Raw genomic sequence first — 27,342 nt, forward strand, 5'->3', positions numbered from 1 at the left:
TTGTTGTTTTTTGTTTGTTTTTTAAATCAAGAGTGTAAAATAATTTAGATTTATACCAGAGGCACCCTCCCCATTTATTAGTAAGTGGGTAGAACGTTAAGTAACGATCGATCTAACTGTCCTAAAATAGTATTTACTAACAAACTGCATTCTATTCACTCTCTCGCGAAAGATTGGTGGATAGGGTAAGTCTTGTGACCCGATATGTTGATTATCGATAATCGATTATTTGAAAAAGGACGTAGCAACCAACCGCGATCAGGGAGGCCTATGCTCTGAGATTGTAGGCCTATTAACTCCCGGCGAACCTTTGAACGAGACGACGCCGAAGTGGTGTGTCGAATGTTGAGCATTGGGGGCGCTGTTAAGGCAAGGTGTAGCGCCCCCTATGGCGAGGAATCTCACCCAGTTTGGCTGCAAAACTTCGAATAACTTTTACATCATAATGCTTTTATGTGGAAACATTTCCTATGCTTTTTGTTGGGCATGATGATTTTTATTGGTCTAATAGCTTTCAAATGAATGTGTCAAAAATGTCTCTTTGATCATCAGAATGCCCATTATTTATGATTGCTATTGATCCCCTAAAGTCCAAGATCAACCATTTAAAAGAGACCACACGATCTCCAGTGGTCCTTTTAATGGTGTATAATGCAATTTCGATCCCCAGTTGCAGTCTTTACTTGACCAAAATAAAACCATGCCATCTGCAAAGGAATAGACGATCAGAAGACCATTATCTTATGGCGTATTTCTAGCATTGTTATATCAAGGATTCACCCCCCTAAAAAAAAAAAAAAAAAAAAAATCATTATACCCTTATACTAAAATTTTGCCTGATATTTTAATGGCCCAACAAAAACAGTCACATTCTACTTTAGCATTCAAGATCCTGTGGTGGTTCTTACAATAGGCCTACTGTCATCTCTACAATTAGATAACACTAGGCTCGTTTTTAGGAATTCTTCGATGCTTTCTAAGTTTAAAAGTTACTTCACTTCATTTATTACCATGTAGCTTAAATGCTCGTTGGTGGAGGTTAAACAAAGTACCGGAAAAAGCAGGATTCGATCGAGGCAAATATTTTCATTTCAGAGCCCACAGCTCTCGGGATTAAAGTCCGACTTGTAGATGGTGAAGATGATTCCCAATGGAGGGTGGAAGTATACCACAATGTGGAATGGGGGACTGTTTGTTGTGACTTTTTTTTTTGGGGGGGGGGGCCTAGAACGCCAACGTGGTGTGTCGGATGTTAGGCTTGGAGTGTGCTGTTAAAACATGGTGTTGCCCCCCCCCCCCCCCACCCCGTGACCAGGGATTTGACTCAATTTGAAGACCAAAAATATTTGTCATTGAAAAGTGTGCATCGGATCTTCCAGTTACAAAATGTTAAAGTTCCCTCATGCTGGATTGTGCTTTGCCCTTCCCAACCCTTCCGTCGCTCACTTCCCCGATATGAAGTAAGTACCTCTTTGATTAAATTGTCCTTCATTTTCCATAAAATATGTGTAAATGATGTTATTATTTTCATTCAGTTAAAGAGTAAACGCTCCCTCGTGTCGAAGGGTTTGGGGATACTGAGACTACGACTTATCTACTCTTTGAGGATGTACAATTTTCTCAACATAACACCTATATAGGGAGCGCCAGTAGGCCGATTAATGACGATCATAAGAATGCAAGAACTTCCTCCAGTGGAAAGTGGTTTCCCCTCCGACACCCTCCACCAGCTCATTGCCTTGAATATACTAGTACTTATTCTGCCTACACTTTTGATAAACACAAGAACCTAGTATTTCATCAACAGTATGAAGAATAAAACCCGAGATTTTTGTAGTCTGGTTGAAAAGTTAAAAGAATTTCAGGTAATCCCGGCCATTTTGGACGCCATCTTTGGTTGCGGAAAGACCTCAATGAGGATGTATGAGGACTTTGAGTATGTTATTTTGGACAATTTTCGGGACCTATCCTGACAAAGTCAGCTTGTTAACATGTATATCCAGGTTTAAGCAAATGTTGTCCTAATGCTCTTGGACTATTATTGTACGTTGTTTCACAACAATACTATTGCTATTCCCACTGGAAGGGAGCGCCACATCTCAAAAAACAGACTGCGTTCCTATTTCAGGATTTGTTCCATAGTTCGATTACACTTGATCAAACTAAGATATGTGGCTATGCCAATTTTCATGAATTTTCGACATACATCGTTTTGCTATCTCAAGTCAACGTCTCGAGTAGGCGGCTGGAACAGTAAGAGGGCAGAGTGCATGGAGGTGTTCCGCGGCGATATTCACTCGCACAACGTGGCGTGCACCGGGGACGAATAGAACCTGGCCGAGTGTGAATAGAACGACATTGCTGACCATACCTGAAATCTTCGGCAATCGCTGGAGTTGTCTGCAGCTCTTACCTTACAATACAGATTTTCCCGTTTACACCTCTTTGCCTAGAAAGTACACTAATTACTAATTAGTATTGATGAAAAATGTATTAAGCTTTCTTTCTCTGTTCTCATTACCCTGAGTAGTTTGCGACTGACGTGTTTAATCTTCTTTTCTTAAATCTGTTCACAGCTCATTGTATGCGTAAATTTTAATTATGTTCGGATGTACACACTACTAGAGTATAATTATGCCTTACTGTGTTGAAAAGAGAAGTGACTGTCTCTCACCATATTTGTAATGTATGTTATATGCAGAAAATTCAGAATGAATTCTTTTGAATTTGAATTTGAATTGATTCAAATCTAAGTCTGCTCGGATTCCATCTAGCATCTCTAATAGTAGGTTATTTACTTTTCTTTAAATATGTTTCAAGGTTGCTTTCCCTTTGCTTTTCCGATTGTTATCAGAAAACAAACAATTCAGAGCACAAGTAAATTGAAATATGGCATTAATTTATTAACAACTGATTTTTGTTCATCATGAAACTCAGGCACGTCAGCCACATATAATTGAAGAAATCGATTAATGCAATACAGTTAAAGCAAGCTTGCTGCTTTTAATAGCCAAACTTTTAAATGTTGTAAAGTTTAAATCCATTTAGACTCTTCTCACTAAAGATTCACGCCAAAACAGAGACTGGGTTCTGAAAATCTTGGACTGCCAAGAATGGCAGGACCTTCGGGAAAAGTGGACTTACATAACACTGGTGGCGCTCTCCAAGAATTATCATGTTAATATGGTCATATTGCAGTTCTTTTTCTTATTGTGATATCATGATACTTGTTATATACTTATTATAATACGTATCATCCTCGTATAGATCAAGTTCATGAATATCATTATGTCTTTGATAACTATTACTGTAAAACGAGAAATTTTCGCGTGCATTTTAATTTCGCGAATTTCGCGAGCCCCAAAATTCGCGAAATTAAAATGCACGCAAAAGCTTTTGTCTACACTACATGCATTGAATGCCAGTAGCAATTCCCGAAAATTTCATACCACGAAAAAGGCTGTCGGCTCCAATTCGCGAAAATTTCATGCCGCGAATATATCATGTTTTACAGTATCATACTCAGAGACAAACAGCATGACTTAGCTTGCCACTTCATTTGGGATACAATTTCAAATTAAACGGGATTATATTCTATGCAAAGAAAGAACAGATCTGGGGGTGGGGGGTAGGGGACGTTAATCACTTAGAAATGGAATATATAAGTATAAAATGCACTTAGTATAATATGAAGTATTATGTTGAATTATGACATTAACTGGATAAATGTAATTATTCACTGGACTGACATTTGGCACATAGCCTATCCAAAAAGTGCATGAATAAAAAAAAAAACTGGATTGACATACAAACACTTGGAAATGCATGTATCGCGGATATAATGATTTATTCGAATTTCATTTGATCGGTAAGAAAATATGACGGAGCATCCTGGAAAAAATTACGAAGTGAGACATTGCTTATTGACACTTAAACACTCAAAATGACGTTATACGAATCCAGGAAAATATAGAAATAGTACAGGTGACTTAGCAATCAAAAATGTAACATAGTGAATGTGTACTTCGTTGGGAAATGTACGGTGATTAATTAATTTTTTTTTTTTGTAACCGTTGTCAACCTCACAAATCTGTTACGAATATAGCTATATTGTTACTTATTCACTGTAAGTATTTGTAAGTGTGTCATCACCTGCCATGTGTCAAAAATAGGACCATGGGCCTGGTATATATATGGCACAATGCCCTTTGTTTTTATTCATCAACAATATCAAAACATGATTACAACAATACAATGTCATTCTCGTATGATATCAAGTACCTGATTATTATAATCTCTTTTATAACTATTGACATTCTCAAAAACAAACAGCATGATATAGGTTCCCAGTCCATTTAGGATACAATTTCCAATCAAATGGGATTATGTTTGCGATTTTACCTACGATATATACGGTGTAAGTAATTACAGTCAATGTTAGAAAATTAGATGGTTACACTTGTTAATGGTGCTGGTGAAATAATTATAGATTATACGCTTGGAACAAAATAAGCTGTCTGGTTTTCATTGGTTAGATTTTTCGTCAGCTATTGTCTGTTGCGAGGGAGAACCTGGTATTGAAGGGTTTGGGTTTGTATTAGCTGCTCATTTTTTTTTTCAGTTCTAGTGCAGTTTAATGTGTGTATATATGTGACCGTGCATCACAAAACGAACAAAAAGTTGCACCCTTTGATTTTAACCGAGGACTCAAAAAGGGTGAAACGGGTCAGCCAAGTTAATATTGAGTTTTTCATATTTTTTTTTGAAATAACTACACTTCTTCTACATTACTCTTAAGTTTGGGATCATAAAATAAATGGGAAAATGTATCTTTCAGCAGCTTTTATGCAACTCTTTCTTTGAAAAGTAGTGAGATCAGGTATGTCTTTGGGTGCGTTTATCAACTCCATTTCTCGGCAGAAACAGGTTATCCAAACAGCTTTCAAGGAATTTTTACGAGTTGATAAACGCAAAGCTGTTTTGAAAGCCCTTTAGGAAAGCCTTTTCGAAAGCCCAAAATTTGTGGCTATCCAAACAGGGTTCCTAAACAGGTTTTCAGAAACCTGTTCGTAAAAGCCTTTTGGAAGTTGATAAACGCAAAGCTGTTTTGAAACGGCTTTGTAGTCTTGTACTTCAGTACTTGTACTTCTCCTCGGGTCGAATAGCGCAATGCAGCTGTGCAGTGACAGGCCTGTTAAAAAATCGTGTTCGCGAAGAGAGTTGATAAACGCAACTATTTTGAAAGCCGTTTCTAAAGGTCTTTGGAAAGGGCTATCGAAAGCCGTTTAAACAGGGGAAAGTTGATAAACGCATGTACGCCAAAGTCTCATGCCGCCACTTGGAAATATTTGAAGTATGTGCTAAACTGGAGCTGCCTCACAGATAGGAAGACAATTGATTCATGTGGCATTGCATCATGACTCGTCACTCTCAAAGGAAGATATGTCTTTATAATGGTAATTGCTTTTCTCCGTCCCTTCTTAGAAAACAAGCGGCACATTAATAGTACAGGCAGTCAGGGCTTTGGAAAGGGCTCTCGAAAGGCCTATGGAAAGGGCTTTCGAAAGCCGTTTAAACAGGGGAAAGTTGATAAACGCCGCCTCTGAGGCCCTTTTTCATTTCTTGATAACCCTTTCCACACTCTTCACTTTCAAGTCTGATAACATTTGGAGGAATAAGGCTACTGCTTTGAAAGTCGGCAGTAATCATGGACAGAATATGTTAATAGAGCATGCTCAATTTCAACGTGACCAGATATTTCCTTCATTGCTGTTGCCCCAGTGGTTTACATTCTGTTTTTGTCCCATTCATCGCACAGCTAGCACGGTTTGGTAAAGATTACGCGCTTGAATTCTCGGTTCACACTTTTCAAGTCTGTGTGCTTTCTTTTCAATATCTAAATAAGTTAGGAGATTCCATTTCAATTGAGCTATACATCATTTCAAAGCTTAACCCTAAAAAGACTGGGGGGGGGGGGGGGCTAAAAGGCTCCCCCCTCAAAATTTCGCGCGATTACTCTGCAACACGCAATGTTCTCGCCGCGATGCTCTATGACTTTTTTCTTTCGAGTTTCCCGCACATTTGGACACCAAATTTGTAACGCCCGGGGGTACTGCGGTTCTGAAGTTACATAACTTTTTGTACATGCACGTGAGGCCGCTGGAAATGGCTCAAAAATGTGATTTTGTGTACAAAGTCAATGCAAATTGAGTTTTTTCACATGGTTCATATAAATATGCTTATTTTTACTCTCAATGGCTAAAATTAATTTGTTTTAGGAGTATTGTGCTTCAAAAAGTGTCTGCCACAAATTTTGTTAAAAGAACAACAAAAACAAAAGGTAGAAAAACAAAGAAATACATAAGAAATTCATAAAACAATAAAATACATAAGAAATTAATTTTGATACCGAATTTTTTTCAAGTACATTTGTCAAGAATGCCACAAGCAATAATCAGACCAAAAATGAGCACTTTTGGAGCTTTATTTACTGATTTAGATCAAAGAGTCTGATTTCTCGCATAGATTAGCATAATTAATCAAAATAAAATAAAAGAAGACTATTTTGGAAAATTTAGATATACGATCTTTTAGATTACATCGCACACTACCATTGTGCAAATATCCGCGGCGATCGCGCAATCCACGGACGAGATCTTAAGGGGGGGGGGGGGGGCTTTAGGCCCCCCAGTCTTTCGAGCTACCAAATAGCCCAGTCTTTTTAGGGTTAAAGTCTGCTCTTTCAGAATCTGCCCTTAACCAAAAATCCACTTCTGGTGACTTTTTATTTGTTTTGTGATGCCGGGTAAGGTCTTGTGACTTTTATACATATTATGTATATGATGTGTTCGTGTGTGTGTGTGTGTGTCAGTGTTCATAATAATTCCAATGAATTTTATTAACCCTGCACAAATCTAGGGATAACATTCATTAAATTATTTAAATACAAGAACACACACAAACAACACAACTACGCAGAGACAAATGCACGTTGATATACATGAAATATAATTTTATACACAACATAAAAACATGTATAAACATGTATTTGTAGTACTCTTGACTTCACCTGGAAACTTTGAAATCATTAGCAACAAGCAAACTTAAAAGTAAGATATTCAAGTTGAAAATAAGAGGAATCCGATAAGACAATCCAAATAGGCCCTATAAACGTCTTCCCTCTTTGTTGAAGAGAACGACATTGGTTTACATACACAAACTTTGATTAAAGCCGGTCTGCACTGGCCATTATTTCGATGCCAGAACTTTTTGTAAAGAGCGCCATCTATCAAAACTTCCGGTGGCCGGGTTACATCCATAGAACTCTAGTCAGAACTCTAGTTCTGTGGTTACATCGTTTGTGGCTGATCGCCGCCTGCATGCCGGTCAGCGCAAGATCTCACAGCAGCTGTGCGCAGAGCCGAGAGAACACACACAAGCAGTGCATAATACGGTGGGGTACCGAGAGCCCAGCCCGGCCCGCCCGGCGCGGCATGCCCGGCGCGGCCTCGATCTTTCGGCCGATCGCGAGGGAACGGGTTACTTGACGCGAGAGAGATCCGCGACAATCCATTCACTCAGCCAAATGACCTACTCGCTATACACCATACCAGCGCAGCGAGCAGAAAAACATCGCTAGGCGGTGAATTAGTGTAATGTGGCCGTCGGTTTCTTCGTCGGGCCAGCTGATAGAGATATCTACATGATGTGCAGTAAAATATTCCTTCAAATTTCATGCTCTTTATTGAGTTTTCATGAAGTCCAACACAATGAGTGATGAAAGCTCCAGATGCATTTACGAATATCTCTCACACATAAATCTTTGCTACTACTAACAGTTAGACGGTAAGAGTTATAGATCTAAACGTTAGTAGTAATAGTACTACCACTAGGCCTAGTAGTACCAGAACAAAATGTACATGCGGTTCCTATATCTATGTGCTGTCCCCCTGCCCTGAATATTATTATCACACATGTGAGAAATGACACCAAGCTAATATCTCGAGATTGCAATTGGGAAACAGATAACATATCGTGAATTGATCATGATTTCCCTTCCTAGAAATGTCATTCGACAATTTGTTGAGGCTGGGTTAGTGAGGAACAATAACCTTAAACGCTAAAATGAAAACGTCCATACTGATTGATAGTGATACTGATAATTAAATATGGCCCGTTATGGGTCTAACGCTACACCGTACACGTTCACTAATTGACTTAATCAGGCCTAGGTCTAGGTCTAGTCATTAAGTCATCATAGACACTTCTTGTCGTAAGTTGGACGTCAGTATTTATTGTAATAATCACTGAAAAAATGTGAATAAGGTTGTTTTAAATTTTGTCATCGTTCATCGCGATGTTATGAAGATCAACGGCAACGCAGCGGTAATTCGAGTAACGGTAACGTTAGTCGTTACATGGATTTGGAAGGTTATAAATTCAGCGTTCAGTGAATGTCATTTGCAACTGAATAAAAAGTAGGTACAATTGTATATCATACAAGTTGAGTTTCATCCACCTTGGCTTATCAGAGGCTTCTGACTCAGTCTGAGTGGACGTGGAAACTTTCACGACGGGTTGATCCCGCAATCCTGGCACACAGCTTCACTGTAAGCTCGACACCAGTGCTGATGGCAAGATGCCCAGTGGTGGACATCCAGCAGCTAGCAGATGACCAGCAAAGTCATCCTGTGTTGAATGGCTTGATGGGCCGTCAAGGGCAACTGGATCTGGATCTGGATCTGTTACTCTGAAAAGCTCAGGTTGAGCATCACTCAGAACGTGACTGTGACTGGAGCGTTGTTTAGTCCAAATGCAAATGCTTTTGTAGAGCTGTTTTGAAAGCATTTGTGCTTGTTATTGATGTAAGTTCTTCAGGCAATTTGTTCCACTCTCTTGCCATTTGGGGGAAATATGAGGATAGGTGGGGTTGAGAATTCGATCGTGGAATCACCAGTTGTTTAGGTTTACAGCTCCTAGTTTTTATCCGTTTGCTTATGACAGAGTTCTGGAAACTCAAGAAGGTATTGATGTCTAGGTCGACATGGTCGTGAATGATTTTGTGGAACATGACGAGGCTGTTGAGTTGTCTTCTGTGCTGGAGAAGGGGTAGTTTGAGGTTCCTTAACATAATAGAAACAGAACTGTGATTACTGAAGTCTCCTGTGATTGTGCGAGCTGCTCGACGTTGAACGGCCTCGATCTTATCGATGTTTTTCTTTGTGTGGGGGGACCATACAGAACTGCAGTATTCCACATGAGGTCGAACTAAGCTCTTGTAGGCTTGGGTTTTTACATGGGTTGGGGCATTGTTGAGATTTCTTTGGATGAACCCATTAACACTGTTGGCCTTTGCCGAGATATTATCTATGTGACTGTTCCACTTCATATCTGATGAGAGGGTGACTCCTAGGTATTTATGCTGATTTGTTTCTCTAAGGGTGTGGCCCGAGAGTGTATAGCGATGGAGGACGGGTGATCGTTTCCTTGAGAATCGCATGACATTACACTTCTCTGGCTTGAAATTCATCTGCCATTTTCTTTCCCAGGTTTTTAGGGAGTGAAGGTCATTTTGAAGTGCAATACAATCCTTCGTATCTTTAATGGGGCGTAGTAGGAGGCAGTCATCTGCGAAGAGGCAAACTCTGGACGTCAGACCATTTGGCAGATCGTTAATGTAACATAAAAACAAGAGAGGTCCCAATACTGTGCCCTGAGGGACTCCAGAGTCTACATGGATGGGTTTAGAAGACTTGCCTTGGATGACAACAGACTGCTCTCTGTCAGTAAGGAAAGCTGTTATCCAGGAGAGGAGGGGGCCTCTTACTCCATAAAACTTTAATTTATGGAGCAGTCGTTGATGAGGCACCTTATCGAAGGCTTTAGCAAAATCTAATATTATTGCATCCACTTGTTTTGTGCTGTCGGTTCCATCTAATATGTGGTGTATTGTGGACAATAGTTGGGTTTCGCATGATCTTCGTGCTCTGAAGCCGTGCTGGTTGTCACTTAGAATATTAAACTCTTCGAGATGATTCATGACATGTCGGTAGATGATATGCTCAAGTATTTTGCAGACAGCCGAGGTGAGGGAGATTGGTCTATAGTTTGCAGCATCTGTTTTACAGCCTTTTTTGAAAATTGCTGAAATGTTGGCTTTTTTCCAATCTTTAGGGAGTTTCCCGGTTTCAATACTCTGTGTGAAAATGATTTGGAGGATTGGAGAAATCTCCTCTGCGCACATCTGCAGCACATAGGGGCTGATTCCATCAGGACCAGGAGATTTGTTAACCTTGAGATCCTTCAAAAGTTTTGTTATTCCATTAGTGCTTATTTCTAAATCTGGCAAGGCTGGGTAAGGACTCTGTCCTAGAGAAGGAATGGAGGATGTGTCTTCTTTGGTGAAGACAGATCGGTACTGCCTGCTAAGTACCTCTGCTTTATCAACTGCACTACTAACCAGGGATCCGTTGCTAACTAGGGCTGGGATGCCACATGATTCCCGTCTACGGTGTTTCACAAATGACCAAAACTTCTTGACATTAGTCTGTAAAGATTCAAAAATGGTTGTCGAGAGATATTCCTGCTCTGCTTTTCTTAGATTACGTTGGACTTCCTTCCTTAGCGACTTGTATCGCTTCCACTGTCGTTCACAGTTGGTAGATTTAGCAGTGTAGAAAGCTCTATTCTTTTTCCTAATTAATCGTTGCAGGGGTCTTGACAACCATGGAAGATTAAATCTGGATGATTTGATTGATGAGGGTACGTTTCTATGCACAGAGTCCAAAAGTGTAGATTTGAATCCCTCCCAATTCTCGTTTACAGATGACTGGTTGTAGTTACCCTCAAGTTTGGTTCGAAACTGGGTGAGGTCCTCTTTAAGGCCTTCCACATTTGCTTTGTGCCAGTGAAAGATCCTTCTGCGTTCGGACCTCTGTGTACATGGTCTTGTGCTTGCATCAGCAATTATCTTAAAATGATCTGATATTCCAGGCTCTGTCTTCAAAGGCTGGAAGCAGCTTGGATTTGAAACACACAGAAGGTTTAAAATGTTTTGAACACTCAATGATTTAGTTTGATGATTGTGATTCGGTTCATGTGCTAACTGAACGAGAGAGAAATCATCTAACAAACTGAGTAGTTCATTCGTTAGTTCTGCAGGGTAATTGCACTCAGGACCCGGTTTGCGACATGGGACGTTCCAATCAATGTCTGGGACATTAAAGTCTCCCCCAATCCACACTACTGGGTTTTTCTTCCAATTAATCTTGGCGAGGGAGTCTCTTAGTTTCTTTATAGGGGTAGAACCCTGGTTTGGTGGACGATAGAACACACATAAATAAACTGGTCTTGCATTAGTCATTTGGATAGAGATCCACAATAATTCAGCATCAACATCGAGAGACTCCATTGGGGTTGCAATGAGGTCATTCCTGACAGCTATAAAAACACCACCGCCTGGTCTCTCTTCCCTGTCTTTCCTGTAGGCCGTGTAATTGTCTGGGATGCATTCATTACTAATGATATCAGGTTTCAGCCAGGATTCTGTGACTAGGATAACATGGGGGTTTGAATCCTTCACACTTTCTGCGAATGCCTCTTTCTTTCCAATGAGGCTACTGCAATTTGTCATCATAAGTCGTATGTTGTCCTTACTCTTAATCTTAATCTTATCCCCTTTGTTTCTACAGCTAGGCACTCCTCTGGTTCTGGTTTTGCCCCGTGTCGATGTAGGGCGGGGGGAGGATGTTGCTACTGGTTCTGAAAATTTGTTAGGAGAGCGACTACTATCCAGATCTGAAAAAAATACTGTTTGATCATTCCCTGCATCGAGGTCGGGCAATACTGAGAAGTGATTATTATCGGTAAAACTGGTGGAGTTGGATTGTAAAAATAAACTGGAACTGAAGTTAGGGAGACCACACTGGATACAGGTCCATGATAGATGTGAGTGGTCAGCAATGATTTGATACATTTCTTTGTTCATAGGAACACATTCACGGTGTATCCAAGTGTTGCAGTGATCACAGCAAATACCGTCCTGGCCATATTTTACGGCTTTGTTGCATACACCACATGGATATTTACAGCGGGGGCCAGGATTAGGGTGGATGTCTCCGGCTAATGATAACATAGCACCAGCTTGTATCACCAACGATAAATGATACAAACATACCACTGACTTGTCATTATAATTCAGCAAGTTGGCATGTACACAAACTACCAGATAATTTGAAGAAAGGATGGATGTAGGTCTGCATAAAAATTGCCGTGAGAATTTCATTTCTTTGCTGTATTCAGTGTCAATTGCCAACAAAAGTGAGGCTTGTTTACTGACGTAATCCAGGTGTTCTAATAATAATGGATTTATGATGGGGTTCGAACTGGCAAGAATCTTGTGCTTGGTTGTTTCGTGGGCACTTATGCTACACATGTTCGGTTCAGCACAGGAAAACACCTCAAATTCATAATCAGAAGCACAGTCACAGGATTCACAGTCGTACTCGAAGAACTGTACATCACGAGAATAAGCAAATGAAGACAAATTCAAAACGATCCCACCTGATAATTCTTGAATACTAAGGCTTAACAGTGGGCTTGGGGTTCCGCAAGCGTTGTGGCGAGTGTAGAGGTGGCTGGTTGCTATCAGTACAGACACGCACATAATTGCTGAGAGTACTGTGCGGGGTTTCACAGTTTCGCGGGCTCCGTGTTTGGCCATCTTGAACTCGTACAGTAGGCTGGATGGACACGACGACAAACTGACTTAAAAAAGACACTCAGTATACGGTAAAAAAATGCTCAAAACTGGATTCAGGCAAGGGCGGGTAGAAACTGCACTCAAATCTCTAAAAAAAATCCACTTTTATTGAAAGTTAAGAAGGTTAAAAAGTTGTAAAAAGCTGCAAAATATCGCAGCGACAGAGCAACACGTCCGTTCACAGTCACAGTCACGCTAAAGGTCCGTTTATCTTGTTCATTTCTTGCCGATAAACAGCTCGCATTTCCTCCCACTGGATCCAGCATTTACCAAGTCATATCCGCGACATACATTATAATCGCAGATTGAACTTCGACACAACGATCAGAATAAACGATCTGAGTGTCGAAGTGTTTGAAAGCGCCGAACATACATGCAGATCTATCGCGCATCGCGAAGTGATAAAACACCATTAGTGACAACCTATATGGTATCGATATCTAGATATCTGTGGTACGTGAATGTATGCACTGGACTGCGCAAGATAATGCGGGAGCGAAGCGAGCCGCTGCTAGGCCATTCCCTACGGGAACCTGGTGATCTGTGTGTTAAGTCTATGGGAATATCAGAATTCAGTATGGAACGGGTTAATTTTGATGCACGCCGCTAGGCATTATGGGAGAAATGCTGGGCACCACAGAGAAAAAATTAGCCTTATGATGGCGCTAGACATGTTTCTTACCAATGCAGACCCACTTTAAGCTTTGATCAAAATTTGGTTCAAAATTTGATATATACTGTAAGTAACAAACCTTTGAATGTATTTGTGACTTAAGCTTTGATTGAAAGCTTAAGATTGAAAATTTGTGTATGCTTTCGTCTATAGTTGAGTCTTTTGACTACCTGTGTCTCTCTCTCTCCTTGTTTGTTTGTTTGTTTGTTTGTTTGTGTGTGTGTGTGTGTTTGTGTGTGTGTGTGTGTGTGTGTGTTTGTGGATGGGTGTGCATTTGAGCGTATGTGTATGGGGCATTGTGGGCGTGGTGAAAATGATTATTGAGTATAGTACTTGCTGACGTTGCTCTTCGGGGACTCGTGAGTGCTGTAAAGTGGTTTGTGGATTTTTGCACGAATGGGGGCGTGAGTGAGGATTGTATTCGGTACTACGTCACATTTGCTGGTATAAGTCACGTCCCTGGACAAGATCTCTTTTTACCTACCACGTCCCTCTTGACCCATGCAGGAAGGGTGTGAAGAGGTACCCAGCAAGGCTAGGGTAAAACTAATGGTAGAGCAGTGGCAAATTGAATAGGCTACCCTGAATAAACAAGACCACATTATACACGGTTGTACTCTTCATCATTGTTGTTATTAATCATTATATACAATAATAATAGTATGTTCACCTTATTTCGACCTTGATTCCGCAATAGTCGTCTTCTTTTGAAACCGTTTTCATAATGAAACAGGGCAAACGATCATGCAGAAAGAAATCAACAGTGATAGTAAAAATGAACGTTTAAGGGACCACTAACGTCTGATAAACGGGCTATAGATAGTGAAGCTGTTATCTCATCGGGCACATGAAAATGAAAAGTTCTGAGATGATTCTTGAAATAGATTGTGGGAAGGATAAAGGAATAGTTTGGGCAGTGAACGCTGATAAACAAGGTATGAACGTATGGGCTTAAAGTCTTTCTGCTCATGGAGTAAATTGGCAAAACTATAGTTCGGCGTTCCACTTCGGGCATGAGCAGAAAAGGCTATTTGTAACTTCAGGGCATGTTGGTTTTTAAATCAGCAGATATAAGCTTCTGTAGTGTAATCATTTTTCTAGTATAAATAATCCTTATAAACGGTAGGTGCACCACAGCCCAAACATCTGACAGCAAAAGTGATATTTGGAAATTGAGATTGTCATGCGTTCAGTTAGAAAAAAGGAGGAGTAATATTGGATGCTTGGCCCAGGTGTAGGTTCATGGACTATTTGTGTCGTCTGTATACGCAAGTTCATTATTTTCAGTCATATTTATCTTTCTTTTTTTTAATCTGATGATGACAGGTGAATGTCACAGATTATCAAGCCGGGCAAACTAATACATTTTGTCGCTTTGCAAAGTGCTTAACCAAATGAGAAAAAAAGGAAGACCATATCTACACATGTTGCACAACTCCTAACTGACTTATATATTATGGGAAAGAGCTGTTATTGATTTATTTTCATTATGTGATTTAAAAGTACAGTCAACTATGACGACGGTTCTTATTTTTTCTTCTTTGAAACGGCTGTGACTATAAGAACGTGTGTAGTAATCATTATATCTTGATTATGTTAATTGACAAAATTACCTACTGATTAGGATAATTAAAAAAAACTGGAAAAGCATAAAAATATCAAATATGTGCTTTTTTTATCTATTGGTAGCCAATGCAACTTTGACACAACTTAGATTTAAAAAAAAATGCTGATTACTAAATTTCATATTATCGGAGCGATATGACAAAAATTCTGGCTTTTTTATTTCAAGCTTATCAACACTTTGAACCATATTCAGTATTCACTTTCATGTAAGCATTGCAGTGGAGCCCTAACATAAAATTAGATCCGCAAACCCAAATCTACAGATATAAGAATACACACGAACCTTGCCATAGCCTAGAGTCTTTCTTTCTTTTTCTTGGACTTAAGAATTTAGACATCAGTGAGTGTGTTTCACTTTTGAAATCAAAGAAGCCTTAAAACTGAACTTATCGTTTAAGAGTTTCATAATAAAGATATAACAAACAAAATACACTACAATAAACAAAGTGCTAACCTTTCGTCAACGTTATAGTCTCTTTAAGGTCTACCCCAACTTGGAAGTATGCAACACGTATTTCACGATTCAAATGCCACGATCAAAACTTACACATTCTCAGTTGATGTTATTGTCGTGTGTCCAGAAGAAAAACGCAAACGCACATAAAGGAAGGTGTGCCCTGAAGCACGACGCGAACGCACAGGAGGCGCGTGCTATACGTACAGATCCTCGCTACCATTCATGTCGCTTTCCGGGCACACCTCTCTTTGAGTCTCGTGTCTTCTTCGTGTCATTCGTCCGGGCACAAGAAATATAATGAACAATACTAGGCAATGAAATTAATATGAAATGCGAAAAAAGTGTTGACATGCCTCGTAAACGATATCGAAAAAGTACAAAAACTGCTCCACACGGACCCATATTATCACACAGGGCTGCATTTGTGTATCGTCACTAAGTCCCTTTATTGTGTTGCAAAAAGGAATAGCTCAAAGCTCTATGACAATATACACTTCGTGGTGCCTCTTTTCCCATTATTTTACTTAATTATGCTAGTATCAATTCAAATTCAAATTCAAATTCAAACTTTATTTTCACTTCTTTTTTTCAACAGAATGTACAAGAAACAATATTATGAATTTGACATGAGAGTCGCTGAAAATATAGGCCTACATAACCAGACAGGATTAACAACATGTTCATGTCTGCATGATCAGTACAAGAAATATGCATACACTCTATATACACTCTGCGAAAAGAAAAATGGAGGTACCCACTCAAAAGACTATGCTTCATAATCTTTAATCAAATATCAAGTACAAAATATTAATACTAAATTAATTCTTATATTTAATAACAGTAAGGAGAGAGAAAGAGAGAGAGAGAGAGAGAAAGGGAAAGAGGGAGAGATGGAGAAAATGTATATCTTTTAGATACTTAACGATTGTTATAAAAAGCAAAAGCCATCTGTCGCTTCTCTTGTGTCACTCAAGGGAGGTTGCTTGTCACTGTCACATACGGAGTCTTTGATATACGTTGCACATGAAATCAAAGTTAATAAACACATAATGTATAAGGATCTGCACTACTAGTACCCTTCTATTATTAAGTTAACAAAACTATTCGTGGCATATTTTGTGTGGGAAGGGTCAAACGATAGCATTGATACAATATATGTTATGTATTTATATATTGTGTGTATAATTGTTATTATAATTTTTGTTATTGTTAGTTTTATTATTGTCATCATCATCATCATCATCATCATCATCATTTTCATCATCATCATCATCATTATAATTATTATCATTTTCTTTTCTTTTAATGAACAGACGTATCTGATGCCTCACTGTTTCGGAAGTAATACAAGGCTATGACAGAATAAAAAATAGGTCAACATATCACGAAACTTTTTCAATATGAGTTCAGATTGAAAGATGGAAGAAAAAGCAACCTCCCCCCCCCCCCCGTTATAAACTGGCCACTATATAGGAGGAAAATATGATCTCGGATAAGATCAGGGACTGGTTAACGAAGACTATTTTCTACAGGACAATCCATTCGTATCATCTTTCACCAATGCACTTTTTGCCTTCCTATGTTCCGGTGTTAAACACACTCAAATCGCGGTCTCCACTCCCACTTGTTGAAATCTGATACGAAAAATCGAAATCAGCCCAATCCTTTTGAATTCAATGATCCAAAAAGATATCCATGAGATAAGTCCCATCATCTAATCGTTGCTGGTAGCTATATGATACCACAGCCAACAACGAATCACTATTTCCTAATTTGTATCAAGTATTTCCTCCTCCCCTTTTCGTATCAACGTGAAGCACCAAAGTGATATCTATGAGGGTATCTCTTTTCCCCCATCCACTACTGGTGTTACAAACTTTTTCATCTTTGAAGAACATCCAATGCTTCAGCTTATAGACGTCATATCCACAAAAGAAACTCTGCACTTCAAACCGGTTGAACTTTTAGCACAAACAACAACAACAACAACAACAACAACAACAACAACAACAACAAACAAACAAAACACTCAGAAGCCCTTGACAGTGTCTTTGCGTCAATGAGCTCAGAAAGATTCTATTACAATGGCCCTGCCATTTGGAGGTAGAGTAAGTTTTAATTCTAAATTTTCATTAATAGTTAGGAGCCCCAGCCTCAGTCTTCATTCTTCCCGGAGACCACCGTGTGGAGCACACGACCCCTCTTTTGCTCGTGCTATATTTTTATAACGTATCGCTCTGCCTTCTGACAACGATCTCCGAGAACGACTGCACCATGATCAGCTTCGTTCTCCTCGCCTTCCTGGCGGGCAGCGCAGCGGCAATGTCACCCCCTGTGTTCACACCCTTTCCTGATGGTGAGTGTGAATATCTGTAATCACCGTGATATAATAAATTCAGTTCGATTCAAGAGTTTGCTTATTTCCATCATCAAAAAAGAAAGGAGAACATGATTCAAAGCTGAACAAGTTGTCGATTTGTCTAATATGGGCAGGTTTTTTTTCATATACAATATCGAATTGCTTTTCAAGGTATTTATGTCCAACTACAGGTGCTTAGGAAAGCAGTGCAGCTGTCTGCTACTGGCATATGTGTCATTTTCGTTATCGGTTTTAATAGTCTTTTGTAATTTACTGAATTTTTCATTTGAAGGTGAAAAGTGATTTCCTTTCTTTCTTCGAGCTGATTTTATCGCAACAAATTGACGAATTGCCTTACAGAAGAGTAAATATAAGATGTAATGAATGTACAAAAAGAAGAGTGGCATAACTATTCAAAAGCAGGCATTACACAAGTGGGATTTAGTCCGCTTTCACATTGTTCTAATGAAGGATATATATATATTTAAAGACGGAAGGTAACTTATCCAATAAGGTGGGATCGGGATGGGCAAAATCTCGTGTGCTCCAAGATATTTGGTTTTACAAGAAAGCAAGATTAGATGAGCTTAGACATATATATCAAGGAATGTTATATACGAGCTGAGTATAGATATTATAATTTTATGACATTTTAGATAATCGTCAATACCAAAGTCTTAAAGATATTACGATCTGTGACGTGTCCAATGAAGGGATTTCAAAATGTAGGTGATATCAGTGTATTTCTTTGAAAATATATCAAGCGAACTATTAGATACGTAAAACTTTGCAGGGCATTGAAACAAAATAAAAACAAAAATTTTGAAACACCAGTAGGTCTACTATCAAAATGGACAAGCGGTGTATAGTTGAAAAAAAAAAGAAACATCTCAGACACGATTGATGTCAAACATGAGTGAAGTTCTGATTTTAATTTCTTTACGAATATCTAGTACAGCTGAATTTCGCTTGTTTTTTAATTTCAGTTGTTCCAATAAGTTATTGTTCCAAAAAGTTATATTGAATTCCCTATAATATGGCTCTACAGTATACACTTCATACAAGTTATGTAATATGTTTCTATGAGGCCACTGTGCGGTTTTCCCGTCCATTTTCGCACTTTCAAAATCAAATGTTACTTTTTTTTTTTTTATTTACGAACGAAAATCCTAACAATAATCTAGTCATTTGTCATCGTAATTCGTTTTTCGTCAACCATTATCAAAGACACCGCATTCAAAATTGAAGACCTGAATATAAGAACGACCCAAGTCCAAGTTTTGGCAAAATTTAGTCTGACATGGGAAATTGTAGCTTATGCATGGACTCATCTTGTGTATAAATGATAAATCCTAATTACTCCTGGACGTGCCTTAAATGAATGAGTTAAATCTTATATGAACAGCGCCCTCTCTCATCCTTCTCTCATCTCTATAGCAGAATATCATGTATATGAATCAAAGAACGACCCAAGTCCATCACACAAAATGGCCTCTCCACAATTAATGTAAAAGTTAATTGTCATAATTGTATATGTTCTAATTTGTATAATACAATGTTGCCTTCCCATCACAGTTAAATAGAATATCATTGGACAAATAAAAAAGATATGAAGTTTTTTTAAGTTTACTCGAAATGATGTTCCATGGACTTTGGTCGTTCTTATATTCAGATACTCAATTCTCAATTGTCATTGCAATTCATCCCCGCGGCGGCTGCCCATCGTCATAGTGAATATGAGAACCAAATTCGTCCTTGTACGTGCAATTTCCTGAAGTTTAAAGATCCTTTTTTACCTTTGGGAGCAGTGATGTAAAAAATGTTGAAGATGTCACGTTTGATGCATATGTGCAGGTCAGTTGTATCACAAACCATCCTACATATGAAATTTTTGCAATAAAGCCCAAAATATAAGGAGATATCACTATTATTCCCATTAAACCATAACTGTAGCCGGTTTAAGTATGGAAATATTTTCTATAATAACTATTGTTCAAATTTTTTATATTTTACAATACTTAACATCGATTATACTGGTTCTAATTTTTACATTGGATGTCTCTCTCCCTAACTCACATTTAAGAACTATTTTGAAGCATTAATGCTCGTTTTTTGTTTCATCTGCAAATAGCAAATTGTGCCTTTAAAACCAAATTAGTCAGATAGCATTGTTGGTACAATTATTCTCCGTCTTACTTGGCACAATGCCTGCACGAAATGAGAATGAAGGATTAAAAAATAGTAGACACGATGGTAAAGACGATCGTTAATCGTGTCGTTAGAACATTTGGACTTTAGCTCTTTTATTTCCTGATTTTATGTTAATGCATCTTATTCATGTATGAAAGAAGTTTAATTCATCATGGAAAACTTATATATATATATATATATATATGATATTATATATATTCAGGTTAATTCAATTCATCTATTTTCATTCTTCTAATTTTTCTTCCGACAAAACGTAAAACAATCTAAATTAGGAACTTTATCATCAGCATAATTATATACATTTGAAAGTTCGAAAAAAAAACCCCACGATAATCAACAAACTGGAAAATACTAGGTTATGTTTAGAGGTTATTTTTTTTTTTACTGATTTTACTGATTCCTGATTTTAGGTTACTGCAGATTATGAACGAAACAAACTTTACTCAACAATGAAAATCACAAAAAGTAATTTCTTTCAATTCTTTCTTTAAAACGGGCTGAAAATCTACACAATGTCATGTAAACTTCTCTTTAATCGTATATGTGCCTGGAAATCGTGGACCCTGTTTTCGTTTATGTGTGTGTGTGTGTGTGTGTGTGTGTGTGTGTGTTTGTTTGTGGGGAGGGGTACACGTGTGTGTATGTTATCACAATATCCAAGAAATCACAACAGAAAAAATTAAAACGATTCTAAATGAAAAATAATGACAAATATGATCGCTAAAAGAAAAAACTGCTTCGCTGTAATGTGTGCAGCGATTGTGACGGACGAATTTTATTTGGAAATGACGAGAAAGTGTGACAAATAACTAAGTTAAATAGACTTTGTTCGAAATGATCGACAAAAGACAAATTTGAAAATAGGATAGGCATATTCAAGTTTTCCCGGGACGAAATTAAACTTAAAATCTATCAAATTGAATGAAAGAAGTTATTATCATAATTATTGTATTGGGTTATAGACATCTAATGAACTATATATAAACATAGTAAACGATTCTTTTTAATGTATCATTATCATGTTACATATAGCAAGGGGAATTTATCTTTGCAGCTTGCATTAATGATAACATTCGAATTTCTTTTCTATCAGTCCAGTATATGATTGCGAAGGGGGAAATGGTTGATCTCAGCATACAGTTGGCATACGATTCACATTACGATACTTGACCAAATTAAACAATTATTTGTTTACAAAAATGAATAACTACCTTGTTATTTCGCATTTGGCTCCTGTTAATGCTACTTTTACACCAAAGGTTCTTCAATGATAACATATCTACCTTTGTCAACATGCAAGAACCCCGGTTGTACTATGTAATCATGTGGAACAAAGATAATGAAACTTTGGAAATGTACGATAAAATGTCGAAGACATAAACTCGGATGGAAGACAAGAAACTTTTTCCTGTTAACTTGGCGTCATTCCGCCGTATATTCAAACACACCATCAAAACGGAAAAAGTTCATAGTTCAGAGGATTATAGGCCTACATGAGAAATCTATTATTGCAAAAATGTGTGCCGATGTTTGTATTCAGAGTTTAAAGGGAACAGGTATGTTGGTACAATTCAAATCTTGTCATTTTATTACGAGGGCGATATTTCAGTGTCTTAGCGTGAAGTTTTCCCCCCATAATAGGTTTATTCCTCCATAAGAACAGAAAAGAGAAGTGACGATTATATCGATCAACCAGGTAATTCCTTCATATGATAGCACGTTATCATGTTCTGAGTACTTCTGCAGGGAGAAAAAAAAAATCTACAAAGCATGAGTAGAAAATTTACTCTTTATCAAATCGTCAACAAAGAATCAGAAGGGCTTTGTCACAAATTTGAAGGGTATTGAATATTGGTCTCATGTTATAGAGCCTGATTTCCTCTACATTAAGGTGTCAATTTTAAATTATTGTTATTTTCAGTAAAATGTTGAAAATTAAAACAGCAAAGGGGTACTTTATTTCAAATATTTGGAACTATGCTTATAAATCTACCCACATTTGCTTAAATAATTTTTTTTCATGAAAATTGATGTTTACGTTTTTATCTACTCTCAAATCTTAGAACGAGATAGCGCCCTTTCTTCTTTGCTGACGATATAAAATATCATTAATACTAGCCCTGTGTGTGATTATTCTCTTGCTTAGATTTCAGTACCTCCGCATACTGTAAAGCCAAAACCACGGCATTCAATTTTTCCTAATTGAAGCCGGCGGCCTTTTTTTCGCGGCATGAAAATTTCGTGAACTGCCACTAGCATTGCAGCGCCTCTTGAAGACCAAAATTTTTGCGTTCATTTTATTCTCGCGAATCTTGCCTCCGAGAGTTTCAAGCGTGTGAAAAGTTCGTATTTTACAGTAGATCAGATAGTATGTGGTGCCCAAAAAAGATAATGGTAGTGAAAACAAAATCGGTTCGGTTTGTGGTGAACTTATTGAGCTTTTGTGATAGCAGGAAGAATGGAACAGAAATATTGCATTTGCAGAAAGAAAATAAAAGAGAAAAGAAAAGGAAAATGTCGCTTTTCTGTTCTGACTACATTTTTGTAACAATTGTGGCCGTGCATCAGAATATCAACAGAAGTCCCACGCCCTGCTTTTACGTGAGGATGTTAAATAGGTGAAACGGGTTAAATCAAATAATCTTGAGGTTTTCATGTTTTCTGAAACATCTATTCTTCCTCTAAATTATGTCAAAGGTTGGGATCATAAAAAGAATGGGAAAATTTGTTTTTTGCAACTATTGTAATATTTTTTGTCTCTTTTTTTTTTTTTGTATTAGGGCCCTTTGTCATCCCCCCAAAATCGGCATATTATTACTCACTCTTCACTTTCAACTCTAATAACTTTAGAAGGGATAGTGGTATTGCCTTGTAACTCAACAGTAGTCCCGACAAGAATGTGTATACAGAGCATACTTAAGTTCTGCTTAGACTTATAATCTCTTCATTTATTCATCTTTGTGGTGTTTGACATCTTTTTTCCCCATTTGCCTCATTTATTGAACAGCAAGCATGGCTTGGTAAGATTAAGCGCTTGAATAGCCCCTTCACTTCAGAGCCGATTTTCTTCAGACTTGGCTCAAACTATAATATCGTTGCATTTCCCATATGTATTTTAGTTCCAGTCCCCTTTAACAGTAGTAGTTCGAGGAATACCACGTGTCGTAGTAATCTTTTTTGTTTTGTTTTTTTAGAACAATAGGTTCGATCTTCTCAAAAATATGCCAGACCTGCTATGACATGCTCATACTGATTCTTTATTTCATGAGCTTAAAACATTGAAGGTTTTGAATTTGAATATTATTCAAGTAGCAATAATTATGTTTAAATATATACATGATCAACTTCCATCATCGTTTAAAAACATGTTTAGGTTTAATACTTCTTCTCCATTCGTACCCTACTCGTATATGTAGAAATTTCCACCTTTTGAATCCCAAATTATTAGTGACACATAAATCTATAGGACATTCGGGTCCGGACATTTGGAATAATCTCCCGGATGATATAAAGTCCTGTTCAAGTATTTATTCTTTGAAAGCTTCACTAAAACGATATTTGATACAATCATATTCTCTAAACCAATTAAGCTAACAAATATTTATGGTAAACGATTGTCATCTTTTTGTTTTAATCTCTATTTTCTTCCTTCAACTGCATCTTGCACTCTCACCTGCAATAGCACTGCACTCACCTGATCACCTTCCTCCAAGAGAGTTGTGTCGTTGGATAGTCATTTTATGAGGTCTCCATTCATTTCAAGCTTAATCGCTTTATACGATAGTGGTCTCCTGCATCCAATGATCTCTGTTGTTTACTGAAAAATACTGTATATCTTATTTTATGTTTCTGTGTATCTACATTGCTCAATGCAATCACCTATGTGTATCTATGTATGTACTGTTATCGATTTATTTCACTGCACTTGTTATTCTTTGTCTTTGTACTTTTTGAAGTTTGTATTCAAATTGTATTTGATTGAATGCAGAAATAAAAACAAACAAACAAACAAACAAACAAACACACATACATACATACAGTAACTGAAGCGAGCAGAAGGTATAAGCCTATAACGCTGAACCAAGAGGTCCTTGAGACCACATGTCCTGACGCACTTATTATGGACCTAAATTAGAAAACCTCCATCACTATTACTATTAATGAGTGTGCGTGTATGTATGTGCGTGTGTGTGTGTGCGTTTGTCCATTCGGAAAGCTTACCTTAATCAGCGATTAAAGAAAAAGATTCTGTCTGTTTGATATGAGCGAACATAGTTACTGAGAATAGATTTTTACCAATGTTACCTTGAGGATGATTAAGCTGAACTCTTTTAACAGTCATTAATCGTTATGTTGATGTGAGTGCTACGAATCCGAAAATTGTATCAAATGTCAAGCCAGCCACGATGACCTGCGAATTACATTTTGCTTCCTTCACCTTTTTGAATAGAGCCATTGCGACCCTGTCCTCTCCCGTCCGGCTTGGAGGTTGACTGGTTAGAGGAATACCTCTGTATCAGGCCATACCAATTGATCCGTTTCAATGAGTTATTTCGACTCCCGGGTGAGTTCATACCGTTCCTGACCGTTGCAAACGTCATAGACGCCGCCGGTGCCGCGTGGACAGCCACGACCCAGGTAGATGGAGCTGCCCAGCTGTGCATGAAAATAGCTCCTCGGCTTATGGGGGATCCAGGTGCAGTTGCCTTAGGACATTTGATATGCGACCCAATACTGACGTCGGTGCGAGAGAACACCCCGCTAGACGGAGAAGAAATCTGCCGTGTGATCTGGAATCTCACCATGGCGCCGGAAAGTCCGGACTACGGCAGCGAGTACTTCCCGCAATACCCGGATAGTACAATGGATTCGGCGGAACCTTTCACGATACAACTGCCCTCTTATCTCGATTCCACTCCAGCTCCCTGGAATTACACTGATATAATAGGTTATATGACCCCTGCTCCTGGCCCTTTCAACTTTGACCTATTGGGTGATATCCAGCAACTGGTAGCAAATCTCTATGGCGTTGACAACATATACGACGTCAATTCGGTGTGTCCGGCTGTTGGTGGACTGCTCAGTGAAGGAAGGAGCTGGGAGGATGTTGTCACCGAGTTTGCCGTTGAACTCGTAAAAATCCTCTTGCCTGTAGAGAGTGCACTGTGTGCCCAATATGATGAATATTTGATTGCCCTCATGCAGGGTGGGTACACTCAGCAAACGGCTGTTACCATCTTTGAAGAGGTGCCGAGACTTGCAGCAATTGCTGCAGGGTACAGCAGTAGACAGGATTTCTGTGTAGCAGTTCAGTCCGCAACCACCGAAGACCTCATCACTTCTCTGGCCGAAGACATCGTTGCCAATGTCTTTGGGGTCCTCACCGATCAGACGAGATGTACGGAAATTCTGATAGGTTCTCTGAATCTTACGGCCCTCTTGAGTCAGGGTTTTACGTACGACGATATCATTGCAGACATGCCTACCTACACTGGCTTCTCGACCCCAGAGGAGGTGTGTCAGTACCTTGGAACTTCCTTTGGCTCTAGAGGTATGTAACTCTTTAGCATAATACGCTTTGTTATGGCACGTCAATATTAATGATGTACCATTGTAAGTTACAAAAAACAGACCTCATATTCACGAGGTGAAGGTGATATGTGTTGATTGTGATTGATGTAAAGGGTTTTTGACGAGTATACTTTGAAAAAAACAGAGGGCATCAACTTTTGAGGTGAGAAGGCATTTAAAGAGAAATAATCACAAAAAGAATGTATTCAAAATTTTGAAACCGGTATGTACATCAACATGGATACCTATACATACAAATAATGTGCTGCTATCACATTCAGTGCAATTTTAACCAAAAAACCAATATACCTGAGTGTTTATTATATTTCTCCAAGATTTGATTTGATTTTGGCAATTATTTTTCACTTTTACAGCTGTGAACCATGAAACTCATGAAATACGATGGTTTCATCCTACTTTTTATGAAGTTTTAGTCTTGGTTGCTGTTTGTGGGTTTTATCATCAGTGAATAAAAAAAATACTGCTATGATACGCTTAAAGGATGTCATTCCTCACTTGCAATAATTTTTCCAGTGAAAATATTTTCGGAGCTTTCAAATGCAACTATGTTATGATTTTTCTTCTTAAGAAAAAACAACAACTTTGATTTAGAAGGAAAATTAGGTCGACAAGTTCCTTCAGAAGAAGCGCAAAAGGAATCGTCCGTGATGTTTATAATATGTGATAGTTGGCTCGTAATTACCCATACTATTATGGAATCTATAAAGGTCATTAGTTGTGTACTGGAAATATGCCTGTAACCATTTTCCAGACGACCCTGTGCAAGTGCGCCTTAGGGATGGCATCGACGCTTCCGAAGGTAGGGTAGAAGTTCTGTACAACGGCGAATGGGGAACAGTCTGCGACGATTACTTTGGCGAAGAGGATGCGCAAGTCATTTGCCAGATGCTCGGATACCGCGGACCAGCAATTGCGCAAGGGTCGGCAAGGTACGGCGCAGGGAGCGGCGATATCGTCCTGGACGACTTGATGTGTCTCGGGGTAGAATCCAACATTGCTCAATGCAGCCACGTCGGCTATGGCTTAAATAACTGCGGGCATTCCGAGGATGCTGGAGTGAACTGCAGTATTCTCCAAGGCAAGTCTAAGACGGACTTAGTGTCCCAATAGCTAAACATGTAAAGTTACCTTTTTAAAACTTATTCACATGAAAGTATTTTATACCGCTTTAGTTTTCCTATTAATATTCAAACTTAATTTCATTCAGTTCCCTAGACTTGTAGTTCATCCAGAGAAACCTGGAATAGGCCAATCCTGACGGGTAATTAGCCTAGGAGGGTTGTTATCGGGGGGTAATTGCCATGGGGGATAGCCCGGGGGTAAAAATCCTAGTGGAAATCATCCGGAAGGTAGTTGTCCAGGGGTAACTATCCATATACGGGGTACAAAGACAGTTCACCAGACGTTGTTGACCTTTGGAGTCACTCTCCTTTTCCCAGTGAGACAGCTCTCAAACCATTTAGGTGTTGCTCCATGTATGCCGATACTATACATTGGATTATGTTGTTGAACATTACCTTGTGATCGACACTGTCAACGCTTTCCGTAGGTCGACGAGAGTTACCAGAGTGTACTGTATGTATCTTTATCCACAACCAAATTCTACCCCTCTATTAGCTTTACAAGGGAACTCACAGTGGCTTGCTCGGAATCCAGATTGAACG

At 38.6% G+C, this 27,342-nt stretch overlaps 1 protein-coding gene across 1 annotated transcript; it reads left to right on the forward strand.

Moving 5' to 3' along the window:
- Positions 1-17,694: 17,694 nt before the first annotated feature.
- Positions 17,695-26,788, forward strand: LOC139737744 (uncharacterized). Its single transcript, XM_071648420.1, has 3 exons — positions 17,695-17,872; positions 24,537-25,637; positions 26,430-26,788. Exons 1-3 carry the CDS (start codon positions 17,791-17,793, stop codon positions 26,786-26,788), a joined length of 1,542 nt encoding a protein of 513 aa, XP_071504521.1. The 5' UTR covers positions 17,695-17,790.
- Positions 26,789-27,342: the final 554 nt, after the last annotated feature.

The sequence above is a fragment of the Diadema antillarum genome, unplaced genomic scaffold (genome assembly GCF_040938485.1).
Source record: "Diadema antillarum isolate AM-2024a unplaced genomic scaffold, OU_Dant_1.0 seq00000702_RagTag, whole genome shotgun sequence".
NCBI classification, from domain to species: Eukaryota; Metazoa; Echinodermata; class Echinoidea; order Diadematoida; family Diadematidae; genus Diadema; species Diadema antillarum.